Source organism: Cervus canadensis, chromosome 17 (genome assembly GCF_019320065.1).
Source record: "Cervus canadensis isolate Bull #8, Minnesota chromosome 17, ASM1932006v1, whole genome shotgun sequence".
Lineage (NCBI taxonomy): Eukaryota > Metazoa > Chordata > Mammalia > Artiodactyla > Cervidae > Cervus > Cervus canadensis.
This window is the reverse complement of record NC_057402.1, coordinates 12,782,170-12,800,375: the sequence shown is the minus strand read 5'-3', so window position 1 is coordinate 12,800,375 and position 18,206 is coordinate 12,782,170. Positions and strand designations below refer to the sequence as shown.

The 18,206-nt window shown below is 38.2% G+C and overlaps 1 protein-coding gene across 2 annotated transcripts in view; it reads left to right on the top strand.

The window, feature by feature from the left end:
• Positions 1-11,445, top strand: part of CPSF2 (cleavage and polyadenylation specific factor 2) — a 35,468-nt gene extending 24,023 nt beyond the window's left edge. For both annotated transcript variants that reach the window (XM_043489889.1, XM_043489888.1), the window contains exons 10-16: positions 370-470; positions 820-1,020; positions 3,321-3,473; positions 4,179-4,404; positions 4,849-5,148; positions 6,322-6,456; positions 6,848-11,445. In XM_043489889.1, the coding sequence (XP_043345824.1) occupies positions 370-470; positions 820-1,020; positions 3,321-3,473; positions 4,179-4,404; positions 4,849-5,148; positions 6,322-6,456; positions 6,848-6,940 (1,209 nt within the window). In that variant the 3' untranslated portion in view covers positions 6,941-11,445. The remainder of the gene's footprint in view (positions 1-369; positions 471-819; positions 1,021-3,320; positions 3,474-4,178; positions 4,405-4,848; positions 5,149-6,321; positions 6,457-6,847) is intronic.
• The last annotated feature ends 6,761 nt before the right edge of the window (positions 11,446-18,206 follow it).

Genomic DNA, 18,206 nt, shown 5'->3' with positions numbered 1-18,206 from the left:
TTCATGAGATTAAAATATCAGAGTTTTTTCCCCTCGTTACCATATTTATTCACCTTTTCTTTTCGGTTTTGTGTCATTTGTAGATCTCACCTACACCAAGTTATAAAAATACTTTTCTGTATTTTCTTTGCCTGCTTGGTGATTTTTAACCAGTTTGATTTAAATTAAACCCATCTTGGAAATGTGACAGCTCAATTTTAGTACTAATCTAAATAGGACCTGTGATTGCACGTAATAGAAACTTGAATATTTCAGAGGAAAATTTAGTTTAAAGATGATGAATCAATTTAGAGATGTAATGTATTTCTCACACCCCACTGCCTTACCTTCTAGTACTAATACTTCCTTTTATCTGCTATTTTTCTGTAGTTGAGGAAACGTGTGAAACTTGAAGGGAAAGAACTTGAAGAATACTTGGAAAAAGAGAAACTAAAGAAAGAAGCTGCTAAAAAGCTCGAGCAGTCAAAAGAGTAAGTTGTTTTCAGGCAGATTGGAAGTTTATATAATTTGAGAACTTGTTTCTACACAAAAGTGTTTAATTGAAAATATTTAAATTTTCTTTTGACTTTATTGCTTTCAATACGTCTTTCCAGTGGTGCTAGAATTCTAAATTCTTTTCAGTGCTAATGTTAACATGTATTTATTAATTGGCCTGTTAATAATTGGCAGTTTACACTGTATTTCACAAAATAGTAGTCCAATAATACTATCATTATCACTGAATTAATATTGACTGTTAATTTAAGATTAATTTTATAAATATTAACTAAAAATCATTTGGGGACTTGCTGATCTGTACCTTTTCACAAACTCCCTTAGGGCAGACATAGATTCCAGTGATGAAAGTGACGCTGAGGAAGATATTGACCAGCCCTCAGCGCATAAGACCAAGCATGACCTGATGATGAAAGGTGAAGGCAGTCGTAAAGGAAGTTTCTTCAAGCAGGCTAAAAAGTCTTATCCTATGTTTCCTGCCCCAGAAGAAAGAATTAAATGGGATGAATATGGAGAAATTATCAAGTACGTGAGCAAAACAAGCTTTTCTTGCTTCTAGATTGGAGGTAGTAACTGTGTTGTCGCTTGAGCTCAATGAATTTTGTCTTTCTGGTTATCATGTATGTAGTTTCTGAGTATCTCAGCTTGAAAGATACAGAAAACTTTTAATTTAAAATGTTAAAATAGAAAGGTTGAGGAACATCTAGAAAGCTAATATTAAAGGAGAACTGATAGTTTTATTACTTAGGTATGTGCAGTGTTTTAAAAAGATGATCACTACTCTTTCCCCTCTCCCCACTTAAAAAGAGAGGTGAGGCAGGGCTTCCCAGGTGGCGCTAGTGGCAAAGAACGCCAACGCAGGAGATAGAGGAGACATGGGTTCGATCCCTGGGTGGAAGGATCCCCTGGAGGAGGGCATGGCAACTCACCGCAGTATTCTTGCCTGGAGAGTCCTATGGACAGAGGAGCCTGTCAAGCTGTGATCCACAGGGTAGCAGAGTCAGACACGACTGAAGTGACTTAGCATGTGCACAAGGGACATGCATTGGAAAAAGGTGTATGATATGAAGAACTTTTGACAGCTAGAGTTATGTTAAGTTGGGGAAATGGGTTATGTTTCAGGTAGTATTGCACACGTGTTTTAGTTTCAAGAGGAATATGAGATACCATGAGTGGAACCGTGGAAAATCTACCTACACCCACTATTAGAGAAACAACTGAAATCATATGTTCAAATCACAGACTTGAAAACACTACTGTCCTGAATAAAGATCAGTAAATGTCAGATGCCTTAGCATAGTGCATGATGTCTTTCATAGTTTGGTTTCTCCCTACTTGCCTATTATATTTCTCTATATTTCTGTTACATTAGTGTGTGTTCTCCATTCTCCTACCAGCCTTCTCTCAGTTTCCTTCTGCTCAGCCTTTTCTTTTTTTCTTAATTGGAGTATGATTGCTTTACAATGTTCTGTTAGTTTCTGCAGTACAATGAAGCGAGTCTGCTACATGTATACATGTATCCCCTCCCTCCTGGCCTCCCTCTGACTGCCCCTCAACCCCACCCATCTTGGTCCTCATAGCTACTCAGCTTTTTCATGTCATGTGTTTACACATTTCTTTCCTTCAGCCTTGTTCCACCTTCCTACCCCAGGCTTTCAGGCTGCTGAGTCTGGCCTCACAAACTCCTGGAAAGTTTCCCTCTTCTCCCCCGCCACCCCAACACAGTTAGCTCCCTCTCCTGTACCTTCTTTGTTCTCCTTTAATGATGTCTTGAGCATATGGTCTTAGGTCATCCTTGGGTTTAATTAGGAAAATTCTACTGTTTATTTGGCCCTTTAAAGTAGTAGGGAAAAAAGCTAACAATCTAAACAGTGCTGGAGAGCTTGCTTACCGCTTCACTTAATTAGTGCCAGTCTGTTTAGCATATGGACAGGGCTCCTTAGCTTCAATTTTCTTATCTTAAAAATGGAGGTAAGAATAAAATAGGTTGTGCTTTTACGGCACTCAGCACAGCACCTGACTCGCAGTGAATGCGCATTAAGTGGTTGCTGCTTGCCATCGTTACATGGATTACAGCTGGCCATGTGCTGCAGTGTAATATGGATTACAGGCAGAGATACTGGGCTCCTGCGGCGGTCTAGGTGCTGGTGGCAGAGGCCTGGATTGTCAGAGAGGAGTGTCAGAGGGTTTGGGGCTAGGGCAGGATAAATACCGAGATTAGAGAGAATGTTTTAAAAAAAAAGTTTGCCTTTTAATTTTAACATAGAACTCTCTCTGATACTCAAAAATAAATGTGCTAGTAGTTCGTTGAAATAAAAGTGAAGGCTTTTGAGGGAGCTAATGGTTTGTATCTTGGTCTTCTCTGTAATAAGCAAAAATGGAGAGTCCTCTGCTTTCGTCAGGCAGTGAAGGAATAACGGGTGGGGGGGCATCTTAGGGAACCTAAAGGAGATCTGAGATTTGTAAGATTGAAAATTGACAAGAGAAACCACAGAAATAGAAAATGAATTACTGGAACAAAGGAAGGGCCAGGTTGCAGTAGTACTTGTAGCAGCCACTAAGGTCTTTGAATGACCTGTTTGGACAGGGCCTTTTCACGCCTCACATGGTGTATTTTAAAGTGTACTTGATGGTCACAAAGAACCTAATATATGCTGTCATTTGATTACTGAAATTGTGAAGTTGCATTGACTTTGGATCAAATGTATATTTGAATCTTGAGATATGTGAGGAGTCTAAAAATTATGCCATCTACTAATTAGTTGTATATATTAAATAATGTTAGCTTGCTTGTTACTACTTCTAATTAGAGGCTTATTATTTAGACCAGAGGATTTCTTAGTGCCAGAACTTCAAGCTACTGAAGAAGAAAAAAGCAAATTAGAGTCTGGCCTGACAAATGGAGATGAACCCATGGATCAGGATTTATCTGATGTTCCTACTAAGTGTATTTCTACAACAGAATCTATTGAAATAAAGTAAGTGCTTTTGTTGCATTTTGCAAATAGATTACAAAGTAAAATTTTCAAGTACTCGAATTACATAATTGACATTGTTTCAGAGGATATTTCTGAATATTCACTAGGAAGTTTGTGCTTAATTTTTTTTTCTTCTTGTGATATATGGGAGTTTTTCCCTTTATTAATGATATTGAAATGCCAAAGTGAATTGGTGGTAAGGAGGGGGTTAAACTTCACATTGTACATTTATATGAAGAAACATTCTTTCTGGCGTTTTTAGTAAGTCAAGTAGCAGGTGAATTTGTGTAATTCACAAGTTTAATTTTTCTAAGAGCTTGTTTAGTAAAATAAACACCTTGACTCAATTACCTCTAGGGCACTAATATCTTAAAAACACCACTGTGTCTTAAAAATACCATTTGTGAACCTTTTTTCCCCTTTTTGTTTAGTGCAGTTAACAGCAGCAAATGATCGTTTTGGAATATATTTTTTTAAAATTATTAGAGAGCAGAGTGGCTTATTTGTCTAGTAGTATCATTTAGTATACATTCTTGAGTATAGCTAAGAGCTTAATAATACATGTTAACAATATAACACAGGTATATTCTCAAATCCTCATGCTACATGTTGATACATTTCTTTCCTGATGATAAAAGCTATTAAAAACCTAATTTTAGAATGAACTTAGCAGAAAAGGAAACTTGAATAATCATCTAATTACAGAGCCAGGGTTACTTACATAGACTATGAAGGACGCTCTGATGGGGATTCCATTAAAAAAATCATCAATCAGATGAAACCACGCCAGTTAATCATTGTCCATGGACCACCAGAAGCCAGTCAGGATCTCGCAGAGTGCTGTCGTGCATTTGGTGGGAAAGATATTAAAGTATACATGCCAAAGCTGCATGAAACAGTCGATGCCACTAGTGAAACTCACATCTACCAGGTAAGCGTGCTGGCCTTCAAGCAGCAAGTCCTAGGGGGTGAGATTATTGGTGGTTTCCAACCTCAGCTCCACATCAGGAGAGCTTTGGGGGAGTCAAGGGGCTTACTCCCCCAGTCAAGGGCCACTGTTTTGGCCTTAGTCTCACCAGTTACATTAGAATCACTGGAGGTGGGACCCTGGCATCAATAGAAAAGAAAATTTGCCATGTGGTCCCGGTGTGCAGTCGAAGTTAATAACCTTTACTTCGGAAAGTAGACAGGGGCCCTAATGATCTTATGGGTCATTGGGTCATTACCAGTTACAGTGAAGATCAGATGAGTGAAAGATTTTTAAACTTTAATACACAATACTAAAGTTAGAAAATTATAATAATAGGTCATATTTAATTGTCAAGTTATACTCTGTGGGCTTTATTTCTCTTTTTCCCCTTTGCATCATATCTAGGTGAGATTAAAAGATTCACTTGTCAGCTCCCTTCAGTTTTGTAAGGCAAAAGATGCTGAACTAGCTTGGATAGATGGTGTCTTAGACATGAGAGTTTCCAAAGTGGACACAGGAGTTATTTTAGAAGAAGGAGAACTAAAGGATGATGGAGAAGACTCTGAAATGCAGGTGGATGCGCCTTCAGATTCTAGTGTCATAGCACAGCAGAAGGCCATGAAAAGTCTGTTCGGAGACGATGAGAAAGAAACAGGTGAAGAAAGTGAGATCATTCCTACTCTGGAACCTTTACCACCTCATGAGGTAAAAAAGCATGTGCTGCTTCTCCTCTCTCCCTTAATTTACCCTTTGAATTTTCCTTCTATGTTTTTAACCATTTAAAATGCGTCATATGTAGACTCATTTTGAAGTTTTAAAAAACTTACTAAAGATAATGTCCCTGTGCTTGTGCGTGTGTGTCCAATATGGCTAGAGAATAACAGTAGTAGAGAACCCTTTAGCAAATCTTCTTCTAAGACACGTAATTATTTTATGATTTGTTTTTTCCAGAATAGATTTTTAAATGTTAAGTTTGATGATTGGGAGGGTCACCTATCTACTTCTGTTATAGTTAGGAGATTTATAATTCCATTTTTCTATGTTGCCTATTCAGTTGAACCCCTTTTGTTTTTGATACAGTTAGAAATGTTTTATTTAGTAGAAAGATAGTTTTAGTTTGGTATTTTGTTTACGTGTTCTTAAAAGATATCTAGTTAACTGGCAGAGCTGTAAGATAGTTTAACGTACGATAATATTAAAAGCACATCATGAGAGTCTTACACAACTGTCCAGTGATATCTTTAGCCCTTCTATGCAATAAGGAATGAAGAGATGGCTTCTTTCATCAGATCCTCTTCTAGAACAACTCTTGAAATTGCAGGAAGGAATTAGAAACTTTTCTCTCTGCGCCAAAGCTGGCACTCTCCAAAACAGCTTCAAAGTAGCAGCATTACGTTGAACCACTTGCCTTTCTGATTCTAAAACCCACGGTGTCCACCACATTCACAGTGAGGGGGGGAGAACAGTGGAAGTGGGACCAGGGAGAATTACCCTCTGAACTATATACAAAGGACTGGGATCTGGAAAATGAAATTTCAGTTCAATTCTGCCTACTGGCCCTCTCGTTGACCCCCTTCGGCAAGTGGGTGAGTGAAAAGCGTAACATTATCAAACATCTTTCTGTTATTATGAGGCATGACTAATAAACTTGATTGTGAAACATTCGGAAAATGTGAAGGGCTTTGTAATGTTAAATAAGGAGGTAAAACTCAGAATAACAACTAGGAATGTGATTTACAGACTTGAAATGATCTGTCAAAGGAATTCAGGGGATAATAGAAAATATCTTCAAGATCATGTGTTACTTCTCTTTATTCAGTACAACTCTGTGATGGTGTTCTGTTTGAAATTCTTCTTTCCCCTTTAACTTTACCTCAGGTTCCTGGACATCAGTCTGTTTTTATGAATGAACCAAGACTGTCGGACTTCAAACAAGTTCTTTTACGGGAGGGGATCCAAGCTGAATTCGTAGGAGGTGTGCTCGTTTGCAACAACCAAGTGGCAGTCCGTAGAGTAAGTGTGTTTTTAGTAAGGAAGGGCTAAGTGAACAAATACTTCTGGTATTTTGTTATTTTGAATTCTGTAATTCTTGATTGAGTTAATTTTATAAACTGGAAATCAGTAAGTTAAATTTATAATGATGACCTTGAAGACTTTCAAAAGGGACTGTCAAAGATGTGATATATAATTTTATTGTAGATTTTATTATTTGAATCCTCTGACATTTATGTGTCTATGTAAAATTCATGACTGGAATATTATGTTCATATTCTGTGAATCAGAACAATCACTTCCTAATCAATCATAAAGTAACCTAGTTAATATGTTTTCGTTATCATGTCTGCATATTAATGGATAGAAGATGTACTAAAGAACTTTTTTTTTTTTTCCACTTGGTTTCTAGACGGAAACTGGACGCATTGGATTAGAAGGCTGCCTTTGTCAAGATTTTTATAGGATAAGAGACCTTTTATATGAACAGTATGCCATTGTGTAAAGGACATGATGTCAAAAAGTATCTGTTTGACCTTTCTAAGAAAAAAGGATTCTTATTCTAAGCTTTTGCTTTTTCGTTTTGTAACATATAAAAAGAATCTGCCAGAAAAACTTAACATACATTTGATTTTTAAAAATGTAAATAGAAACCATATTGCTAATGCTCAAATGAGCATGCTGCCTTTTGGCTTTCAGAGTGTCAGCGATCCTTACAAGTGCATAGGCCTTGGAGTTGAAGGTAACTGGCTTCCTTTACAGACCCCTTATTTTAGAAGGGCTTTTACTTGAATTAAACAATGCAACTTAGCAACCCGTTCATGGCCTTAGAGAAGCATGTTTGCATGAATTCTTGCAAACAGTTTCTTATATTTTCTGGAATGAAAAGTAGGAATTTCTTTTTAAAAGATGTGCTATAAAAAAAACAAACTGATAAAACAGTTTTTTGAGGCCTATGTATTTAAAAAACAGAAAAACCAAGAGTATGTGCTGTAACTCTTGAATTCCTATATGCAGTTTTCTTCATGTGGAGCCTCTCTTCTCCATGGCATGTTTCCCAGTGATTCATTTCCGTGAAATAGGGTACATTTGGTTTAGAAGTCAGTTTTTATTTCCCCCATTTCTTATTTTATAAAGATTTTGTTCCTGTTATTGTTGTTCAATTTGAATTATAACTGTCCTTTGGATATATGTAATTGAAAAAAAGCTAGTCTTAAAGGTCTTACATATGTTTAAACACATCTTAACTCACAGCTTGGTTACTGTATTGGAGACTGTTCAGTGCTTTGCTTTCAGGGGAACAAATGTTGAACCTCACATTTTTATAAGGTAACAGTATAATTAAGAGGTGTAAATGTGTTCATCTCTTAGGCTCACTTTCTCCTAAGGTTGCCCAAACAGTGGTTGAATTTTATACACGTTGCTACAAAAATAATACTGAAGTTGGACAAGACCATCCTTTCTATGTTCATGTCTTTCTTGGGGCCAGCAGCCTTGATACAATGTAAACCACTTGTGTTTAAGAGTAAAAACAGTACATGCAATTTGCATTGAACTTAAAAATGAAAATCATGTCACCGTGTTGTAATCTGTTGGTGCTTTTTTTAGAATGTAGCGTGATCATGACACACCTTGATGTTTACTTCTTAATTATTTAACCCTCCTCTCTCTACACTTCAGCATTTTTAGAAGAATCAGTCTTGTTTAACTTATATGGAACTATGCATAGTACAACCCAGTGAGATCAGACAAGAATTAATATTTCATTGTTTCAAATACTTACAGAGCTCTTACTGCGAGTTAGATTGCTAATGCAAAGTTTACAGCCTTCTGGTACTGAAAACCAGATGCACAAAACAGTGTTACAGGTGATGAAGATAAAGGGTATTTTTTTTTTTTGGTAGAGCTTTGAAAAAAAATCACTTCAACTCTTACTGCTGAATAGAGTAAGCCTAGAAATCTATTTATATTCCAGAGAAAAGAAAGTCTGCACTTGTTTAATGGCTTAAAGCATCAGATTATACATATTACATTGCAATACTGATATTGAAAAATCATTTCTTGCTTTGTCTTTTTATTGTCCTATGAACGGGGATTAAATTTTAAAGTACTGCTTGAAGATGGCTGTGCTAACTAATGTCAATGCAGGAGCAATGTTTTCACCTGTTTCTAGATGACAATATTACTAAAATTTCTAAAATGAAGACATTTGTTAAGTCTCAGTTGCTTAAGAAAAATGTAAATTTTAAAAAGGATTCTGAGATAAATCATGAGCTCAGAAGAACTTTCAGATTATCATTTTTCAGAAGCAAACTAAATACAATGGACCATCAATTGATATCTAAATAATTTGGTTAAAAAGAAATTTTATTCTGAGATTCATGTCAGTGGGATTATAAATGTCAAATATTACAAATTTTTTTTTATTTTCATGAACCAGTAGGTGGCCTGAAACAGAAGTGAGGAAATCAGTTTTCTAAAGAGGGCCTTTGCCTTTAAAAATTTTTTTTAGATACAATTCACATACCTTTAAAATTCACTCTCTTAAAGTAACATTCATTGAGGTTTTTTTAGTATATTTGCAAAGTTGTGCAACCATTACCACTGTCTAATTCCAGAACACTTCATCACCCCAAAAAGAAACATCATACTCATTAGCAGTCACTCCCCATTCCTACTTCTCAACTCTGGGCAACCATTAATCTGTTTTCTGTGTTTATGAATTTACCTATTCTGGATAGTTAAAAAAAATGGAATCATACAGTGTGTGGCTTTTTGTGTCTGACTCTTCACCTGGCATTACTTTCAGGATTCATCAATGGTGTAGCATGGATCAGTAGGTTTTTTGTGGCTGAATAATACTCCGTGTGGATGCACCACATTTTGTTTAGTCCATTCATTGGTTGAGAGGCATTTGGTTTGTTTCCACTTTTTGGCTATAATGAATAATGCTGCTCTGAATGAATATTTGTGTTCAAGTTCTCGTATGGGCATATGTTTTCAAACTAGAGTGGCATATACCTAAAAGTAGACTGGCTGGATCATATGGTAACTCAGTGTATCCTTTTGAAAAATTGCCAGACCATTTTCCAAAGTGGCTGCACCATTTTCCATTCCTCCCAGCAGTGTATGAGGATTCCAGTTTCTCCATGGCCTTGGCAGCACTGATGAACCATCATCTTACTTTAGCTATTTTAGTGTGTATGAAGAGGTATCTCATTGTGGTTTTGATTTCCATTTCTCTAATGACAGATGATTTTGAGCTTCTTTCTTGTACTTATTGGCTGTTTGTGTATCTTCTACGGATAAGTATCTGTTCAGATCCTTTGCCTATTTTTAAATTGGGTTATTTATGTTTTTATTGTTGAGTTAAAGAGGTTTTTTTTTTTTTTTTTTAGTGTACTCTGGATACTAAATCCTTAACGTATGTGACTTGCAAATATTTTTTCACATTTGTAGACATTTTTTTCCCTCTCTTGATGGTGTCCTTTGAAACACAAAACTTAAATTTTGATGAAGTCTAATTTATCTTTTATTTTTTAATTCCTTGTACTATTGGTGTTGTATCTTAAAAGCCCATTGCTTTATCCATTGTCACAAAAATTTATGCCTATTTCTTTCCTAAGAGTTTTGTGGTTAAATATAGTTCTTATATTTAAGTCTTTGATTCATTTTGAGTTAACTTTTATATATGATATGAGGCAAGGGTCCGATTTCATTCTTTTGCACTTGAATATCCAGTAGTGCTGGCATCATTTGTTGAAAGACTATTTCCTCATTAAATTTTCTTGCCACTTTTGTTGGAAATCAGTTGCCTGTGAATATATGACTTTCTTCTTAGAGTCTCAGTTCTGTTTCACTGATCTATCCACATCTATCTGTGGATATCTATCACACATCTATCTGTATGCCAGTACCAGATTGTTTTGAATACTAACTGCATCAAGTTTTTAAGTCAGCAAGTGTACATCCTCTAACTTTTTTCTCTTTCAAGATTATTTAGGCTATTCTGGTTCCCTAGCATTTTCATATGGATTTTAGAATTAGCTTATCAATCTCTGCAAAAAAAAGCCCTCTCACTTTTAATAGGGAAATAAGCCCTCCAAACTTTTAATAGTTGGAATTTATAACTTAAAATCTTAGAACATTAAGGCTGAATGGGACTGTAGAATTCATCTAGTTCGACACACTTATTTCAGTGTTGAATGAATGGGCCTGTGGAAGGGAAGGGATTTGCTTAAGTCAGATAGCTGGTCAGAGACAGAGGTGGAATTGGAACCTAGCCGTCATAGAGTTCATTCATTTGATACTAAATGAATCTAGAACCCTTCTAGAGTCCACTAATTCAATACTAAAATAAGTATGTTGAACTAGATTAATTGTGCAGTCCGAGGTTTTAAGCTGTAAATTTCAACTACATTTTTTTTTCCTGCACTGCTGTACTACTCTGGTTCCTTAGTTATATTCACTCTGCTTAGGGGGAATATGTTCACTTTATCTGCTGTAAGGACAGTGTGAACAATAGTTTGCTAAGAGAGGACTGCTTCCATCCTGTGTGGTGGCCAGTAAAGGTGGGCCGGGCGGGGTGGGGCAGATAGGGTGGGGACGGGAAGGGTGAGTGTCACATCCTGTACTTTTCTTTGGTTTTAAGGTTCTAGAGGTTTAGATAAAATAAGGTTATTGTCCTTTAAATATTGATGAACTCATTACCACTTAAGGGGTGTAAGTGGTGGTTGGTGATTGAGAGGTCAGCTGTTTGCTTGTTTGGGTGGTGGTTGCTCCCCACCACCCCAACCCCTTGTTTATCCAGCCATGTGGCATCTAACAGAGTGGATGGATATGTGACGATACATGGAACTAGAGAAGGAACCTTCAGATCTGCTGCCTGGGTGAGGATCAAGGGAAGGTTTTTCTCCTTCTTGTGCTTTTTCTCTCACTCTAACCACCTTAATTATGTTTATGAGAAAATACCCCAGATTGTCAAAATAAAAATGGAGGACTTTGCTGAAAGTGAGGGTATCTTTGTTTCTCTCTCCCATCCATCTCTACGCCCACCTCCCCCACCACACACACACCCTCACAACTCTAGTTTTTGGTGCTTTTTCCTTCATTACTCAAGTCCATTTCATTTTAGTTCTTGAAGTTAAAACGTGATTTCGAGGAGCAAAGTAGTAGAAGTTTGGAGAGTTTTGCATCTCTTCCTCATTGTTGAAGAGAACCTCAAGTGTATGTGCTTCTTTTGTGACACTGTTACTGGATTCCGTGGATCCTACTCAGACTTGATACTGAGTGATAATTTCAAGTGGAGAATACACAAAGGATTCATAAGGATGTACTACATCACTTTCTGAAGTTATTTTTAATGTTCAGTATCCAGTTTTTCATATGTATTTCCTTTTTTCCTCCCTTGACACAATTGTAATTTTTTTTTGAAAGTGAAAGTCACCCAGTTGTGTCCGACTCTTTGGGACCCCGTGGATTGTAGCCCACCAGACTCCTCTGTCCATGGGATTCTCCAGGCAAGAATACTAGAGTAGGTTGCCATGCCCTCCTCCAGGGGAATCTTCCCGACCCAGGGATCGAACCTGCCATCTCTTACATCTCTCCTGCTTTGGCAGGCAGGTTCTTTACCACTAGCAAAAGACTATTAATTGTTCATTGGAAACTAGTGAAGGCTTGAAACAAATCTCTCTGGGAAGCTGTTTTTATTCTAAGTGTGCTGCTGCTGTCCTTGTTTATTTTTGGAGCTCTCATTTCTCTTCAGATTCGTGTACCAGGCTTATGAGAAACATAATTTATTTCAGAAACACATTGTGGCCTTGGCCCAACATACACCATTACCATTTGACTCTAAAGGATTCCCCCCGCCCCCACAAATATTTAAAAACTTCTTTTGTAGACAGACATTTGCTATCATAGAAGATTTTTTATATTAAAGAGTTATCTATTAAATACCAAATTATAATTGAAATAAAAGTAGTGAAATATACCACAAATCATAAAGATAGTCATAGTTTGGGTTAAATTTCATACTTAAGTATCAAAGGATGTATGTCTCTGATGAGATTATGGAAATCCTGTTATAAGAAAAATACTACTTTAACCTAGATGTACAGGATTTAAATTCTCAAGGTTTCTCAATATCTCCCATATGTAATTTTTTTTTTAAGGAGACATATTGTAGGAAGAAAGATGTCTAATGAGAAAGATTCAGTTCAGTTCAGATCAGTCACTCAGTTGTGTCCAACTCTGGACTGCAGCAGGCCAGGCCTCCCTGTCCATCACCGACTCCTGGAGTTTACTCAAATTCATGCCCATTGAGTCGGTGATGCCATCCAGCCATCTCATCCCCTGTTGTCCCCTTCTCCTCCCGCCCTCAATCTTTCCCAGCATCAGGGTCTTTTCAGAAGAGTCAACTCTTCGCATGAGGTGGTCAAAGTATTGGAGTTTCAGCTTCAGCATCAGTCCTTCCAATGCACACCCAGGACTGATCTCCTTTAGGATGGACTGGTTGGATCTCCTTGCAGTCCAAGGGACTCTCAAGAGTCTTCTCCAACACCACAGTTCAAAAGCATCAATTCTTCGGTGCTCAGCTTTCTTTATAGTCCAACTCTCACATCCATACATGACTACTGGAAAAACCATAGCTTTGACCACATGAACCTTTGTTGGCAAAGGAATGTCTCTGGTTTTTAATATGTTGTCTAGGTTGGTCATAACGTTCCTTCCAAGGAGTAAGCATCTTTTATTTTCATGGCTGCAGTCACCATCTGCAGTGATTTTGGAGCTCAGAAAAATAAAGTCTGCCACTGTTTCCACTGTTTCCCTATCTATTTGCCATGAAGTGATGGGACCAGATGCCATGAACTTTGTTCTCTGAATGTTGAGCTTTAAGCCAACTTTTTCACTCTCCTCTTTCACTGTCATCAAGGGTCTCTTTAGTTCTCCAATTTCTGCCATAAGGGTGGTATCATCTGCGTATCTGAGGTTATTGATATTTCTCCAGCAATCTTGATTCCAGCTTGTGCTTCATCCAGCCCAGCATTTCTCATGATGTACTCTGCATATAAGTTAAATAAGCAGAGTGACAATATACAGCCTTGATGTACTCCTTTTCCTATTTGGAACCAGTCTGTTGTTCAATGTCCAGTTCTAACTGTTGCTTCCTGACTTGCATACAGATTTCTCAGGAGGCAGGTCAAGTGGTCTAGTATTCCCATCTTTCAGAATATTCCACAGTTTATTGTGATCCACACAGTCAAAGGCTTTTTGGCATAGTAAATAAAGCAGGAATAGATGTTTTTGTAGAACTCTCTTGCTTTTTCAATGATCCAGAGGATGTTGGCAATTTGAAAGATTCAGAACATTGTGCATTTTTAACTATTAAGCAGAATCTTATATCTACATTATTGCCCATTAAGAAAAGCTTCCTTCACATTTATTTCAACTATTCGGCTGAGCGCTGAAAAATTGATGCTTTTGACCTGTGGTGTTGGAGAAGACTCTTGAGAGTCCCTTGGACTGCAAGGAGATCCAACCAGTCCATCCTAAAGGAGATCAGTCCTGGGTGTTCATTGGAAGGACTGATGCTGAAGCTGAAACTCCAGTGCTTTGGCCACCTCATGCGAAGAGTTGACTCATTGGAAAAGATCCTGATGCTGGGAGGGATTTGGGGGCAGGAGGAGAAGGGGACGACAGAGGATGAGATGGCTGGATGGCATCACTGACTCAATGGGCATGAGTTTGGGTAAACTCCGGGAGTTGGTGATGGACAGGGAGGCCTGGCGTGCTGCGATTCATGGGGTCTCAGAGTTGGACACGACTGAGCGACTGAACTGAATTTGTCTGATGATTCCTCATGACTAGATTCAGGTTACAGGTTTTTGACAGGAATACCAGAGAAATAAATGAGGCTGTGTTCTCTCTATTATATAAGAATGTACATAAGAGTCAATTTTCCCCATTACTGGTGATGTTAATTTTTCACAGTTGGTTATGTTTCCAAGGTTTCTCAACAGTCAGTATTTTGTGGGGAGCTACTTTGAGACTATGTCAATATCCTGTTCTTTATAAATATTTATCCTCTAGCTTTAGCATCTATGGATGATTCTTACCTGAATAAGTTCTTGCCAAAATGGTGATTTTCTAATTAAACTGTGGCTTCTGTGTTTACTTGGCATTCTAGTGTAAGCACTTTCTCTTCACCTCCATTTGTTTATTCTTTATGTCATTGTGGAACATGGATTCTGTTTTGTAATTTATAAACGATCGTGATTCATTTTGATTCTACACAGTGCTCTCACTAATTTTCAAGCTGGCTTTTGTGCTCTTTTGACATAGTCTCGGGTTCTTTTTTTTTTTAATTGTTGTGAAAAAACATTAAATTTACCATGTTAACCTTTTTTTAAGTGTTCAGGTTCAGTAGTGTTGAGTACATTCACTTGATTGTGCGGCAGATAGTGACCTTTTTCATCCTGCAACAGTGAAACTCTATACCCACTGAACACTAATTTTATTTCCTGCCTACCTCCTCCTATCCCCCAGCCTTTGGTAATCACTTCCATACTTTCTGTTTCTATAATTTTGATTGCTCTAGGTACTTAATGAGTGGAGCCATACAGTATTTGTCCTTTTGTGAGTGACTTATTTGACTCAGCATACTGTCCTCAAGGTTCATCCATGTTGTAGCATGTGACAGGATTTCCATCCTTTTAAAGGCTGCATAGTATTTCATTGTGTGGCTTTACCACATGTTCTTTATTCATTCATTTATCTTTGAACATTTGGGTTGTTTCCACCATTGTTTCTTGTGACTCATGCTGGCATGAACGTGGGTGTACAGATACCTCTTTTGAGATCCCGCTTTCAAGTCTTGGATATATATCCAGGGAGGTTGCTGGGTCATATGGCAATTGTGTTTCTAATTTTTTGAGGAATTTCTATACTTCCTTCCTTAATGGCTGCACAGCCCCATGGTTCTTTGAGCACTTTATTACTTTGAGTCACCACAAGATGTTTCAGGCTCCATCTTGAATTTCCGTTACTGCAGTCCTGGGATCAGCCATTTTTCTGGAGTCCTGGTTCACTCTGGTGGAGAATGTCATTTAGAACTAAGATCTGGGTACTGTGTTGTATGCACTGTCACCGTGCCCTCACTGCTGCCGGGTCCCCTCAGTGTCCAGTTGGGAAATACCTAGCTCTCTGCTTGTTTCCTCATCATCCATCTCTGTATAAAAACCGCAGGTCCGCACTGATCTACATCCAGCTCCACTTCTACTCCGCAAGGTGCATTCTAGCTTCCCCTCTCTGTATTCCTACCTTTGTGCTTAGTCACTTTGGTTGTGTTTGACTCTTTGTGACCCCATGAACTGTAGCCTGCCAGGCTCCTCTCTCCATGGAATTCTCCAAGCAAAGATATTGGAATTATCCTTGAATCATTATTCTTGAATATTGGAATTATTCTCCCAATGGCAAGGGAATGGGTTGCCATTCCCTTCTCCAGAGGATCTTCCTGACCCAGGGATCGAACCCAGGTCTCCCGCATTGCAGAATTCTTTATCATCTGAGTCACCAGGGAAGTCCAAGAAGACTGGAATGGGTAGCCTATCCCTTCTCCAGGGGATCTTCCCGACTCGGCAATCAAACCAGGGCCTCCTGCATTGCAGGTGGATTCTTTACCAGCTAAGCTACCAGGGAAGCCCTGATCTTCAGTACAGTCACTTGTTCACTTCCCTGTGATTAATCAATTTTTAACCACATAGCTGGCTGCTTTGCTTGAAGCCCCCTGCACACGGCTGTCACAAAGATAGGGATTCTTTCCTTTCCTCAATCCGTGGCAACCCCTGCCAATTGAACCCCATTGACTCAGATGGCAGTGCTTCAACTGGTATTCTGTTCCAGTTCACATGATGGTCCAGCAGTGGTGAAACGGCAGTTTCCAAAGGTTTCTACTTTGAATGGAACTCGATAGTCCTTGGGTATTTGTCTTGGTTATTTTGCTACAATGTTTTCCTCATTATTTGCTAGAGTTAAATCAAAGTAATGATCACTGTGGAGTGGGGTTAGTGGAGAATATGAAAACAAAGAAGGTGGAAACCCAGTCTCGGGAATAACAGGTATGGCGGGAGGATACACACAGTGACAATCACCTTCCAAAGTGCCGTCTGATCTAAACACAGCTGTTAAAGATCTTAAGTTCTGCGTTAATATTATTTTATAACTGTCCTTGCAAAAAACTTTGCCTGTCAGTTCATCATTTGGATCATCCACCCCCTTAACTCTTAAGCTTTAGGAGTGTCAGGACCAAGTTCACTCTCTTGAGTGCTGAGATGTTCTTTTATTAAACAGTCAGTTATTCTTCCTTCTTAACAGTTTGGAGTGGGAGGAATAATATCATGCCCCTGGACAAGTGATTTCTTAGTAAGTTCAAGATGGAGTCCAGTTACATAACAAAGGTGGGAACCTGTATAATTCTTATGAGAACTTAATCCTACCCATGGAAAATGGAGATTATGGCCATAATTGTTTCCGTTTTAGAGCTTTGGTTCACCTAATGGGAATCATTGCTCAAGTGCTGTTTCACTAAAAATAATAACTGAGCCCCTGACTAATAGCTGACACTTGGTATTTTCTTTGTACCAAGTACTGGACCAAGTATTGGGCTGGCCAAAAAGTTCATTTGGGTTTTGCCGTAAGATGTTACAGGAAAAGCCAAATGAACATTTTGGCCAACCTACTACTTTGCATGCATTGTCTCATTCAATCCTAATTATCATGGGCAGAACACATACTGTTATTAACCCCATTTTACAGATGTGGAAACCAAAGCTTATGGCCTGTTGTCAGCCTCCCAATTCTCACACATAATAGGCATTATAGTGTATACTAGTTTTGACACATCATTAGAGTTCTTTAGTTTTGGGGTACCTCTTTGTGTGGATTGGGCCTATTCCTTTAAATCTTGTTCAGTTGCTAAGTCGTCTCTGACTCTTTGAAACCCCATAGACTGGTACACCAGGCTTCCCTGTCCTTCACTATCTCCTGGAATTTGCTCAAACTCATGCTCATTGAGTTGGTGATGCCATCCAACCATCTAATCCTTTGCCGCCCCCTTCTCCTTCCCTCAATCTTTTCTAGCATCAGGGTGTTTTCCAATGAATCGGCTCTCTGCATCAGGTGGCCAAAGTACTGGAGCTTCAGCTTCAGCCATCAGTCCTTCTAATGAATATTCAGAGTTGATTTCCTTTAGGATTGGCTGGTTTGATCTCCTTGCTGTCCTTTAAATCTTAGCACTTCAAATATATGGGGATGGTAAAAGTACCATCACCTAGGGTTGCATGAAGATTAAATGATGTGAACCTTGAAAGCACGTGGAGTGTCTGGCACATGGTAAGCACCTCACTACGTAATTATTTAGTGCCACTTTTACATCCATCACCACATTTAACCTTTATTACAACCCTAAAGGCTAGGTATCCCCTCATTTTCACACACACACAAAACTGACTCTCGGGGATCTAAGTGGTTTATTCAAAGCCACATGGCTGATCAATACTGAACTGGGTGCTTTTACCACTTGATCTATAAAAAGTGCTCTAATATTTATCCTTTTAGCTTCTAGATAAGGATCCTTTAAAGTAACTTCTAATGTATTACAGTTTACTTTAAATAACAGTGGAATTTTCACCATATGACCTAATGTAGAACACAGACATTTTTATCTTCAGACATTTTCTAAGAAGTTTAAATGCAGCAGATTTTCTGATTTGATC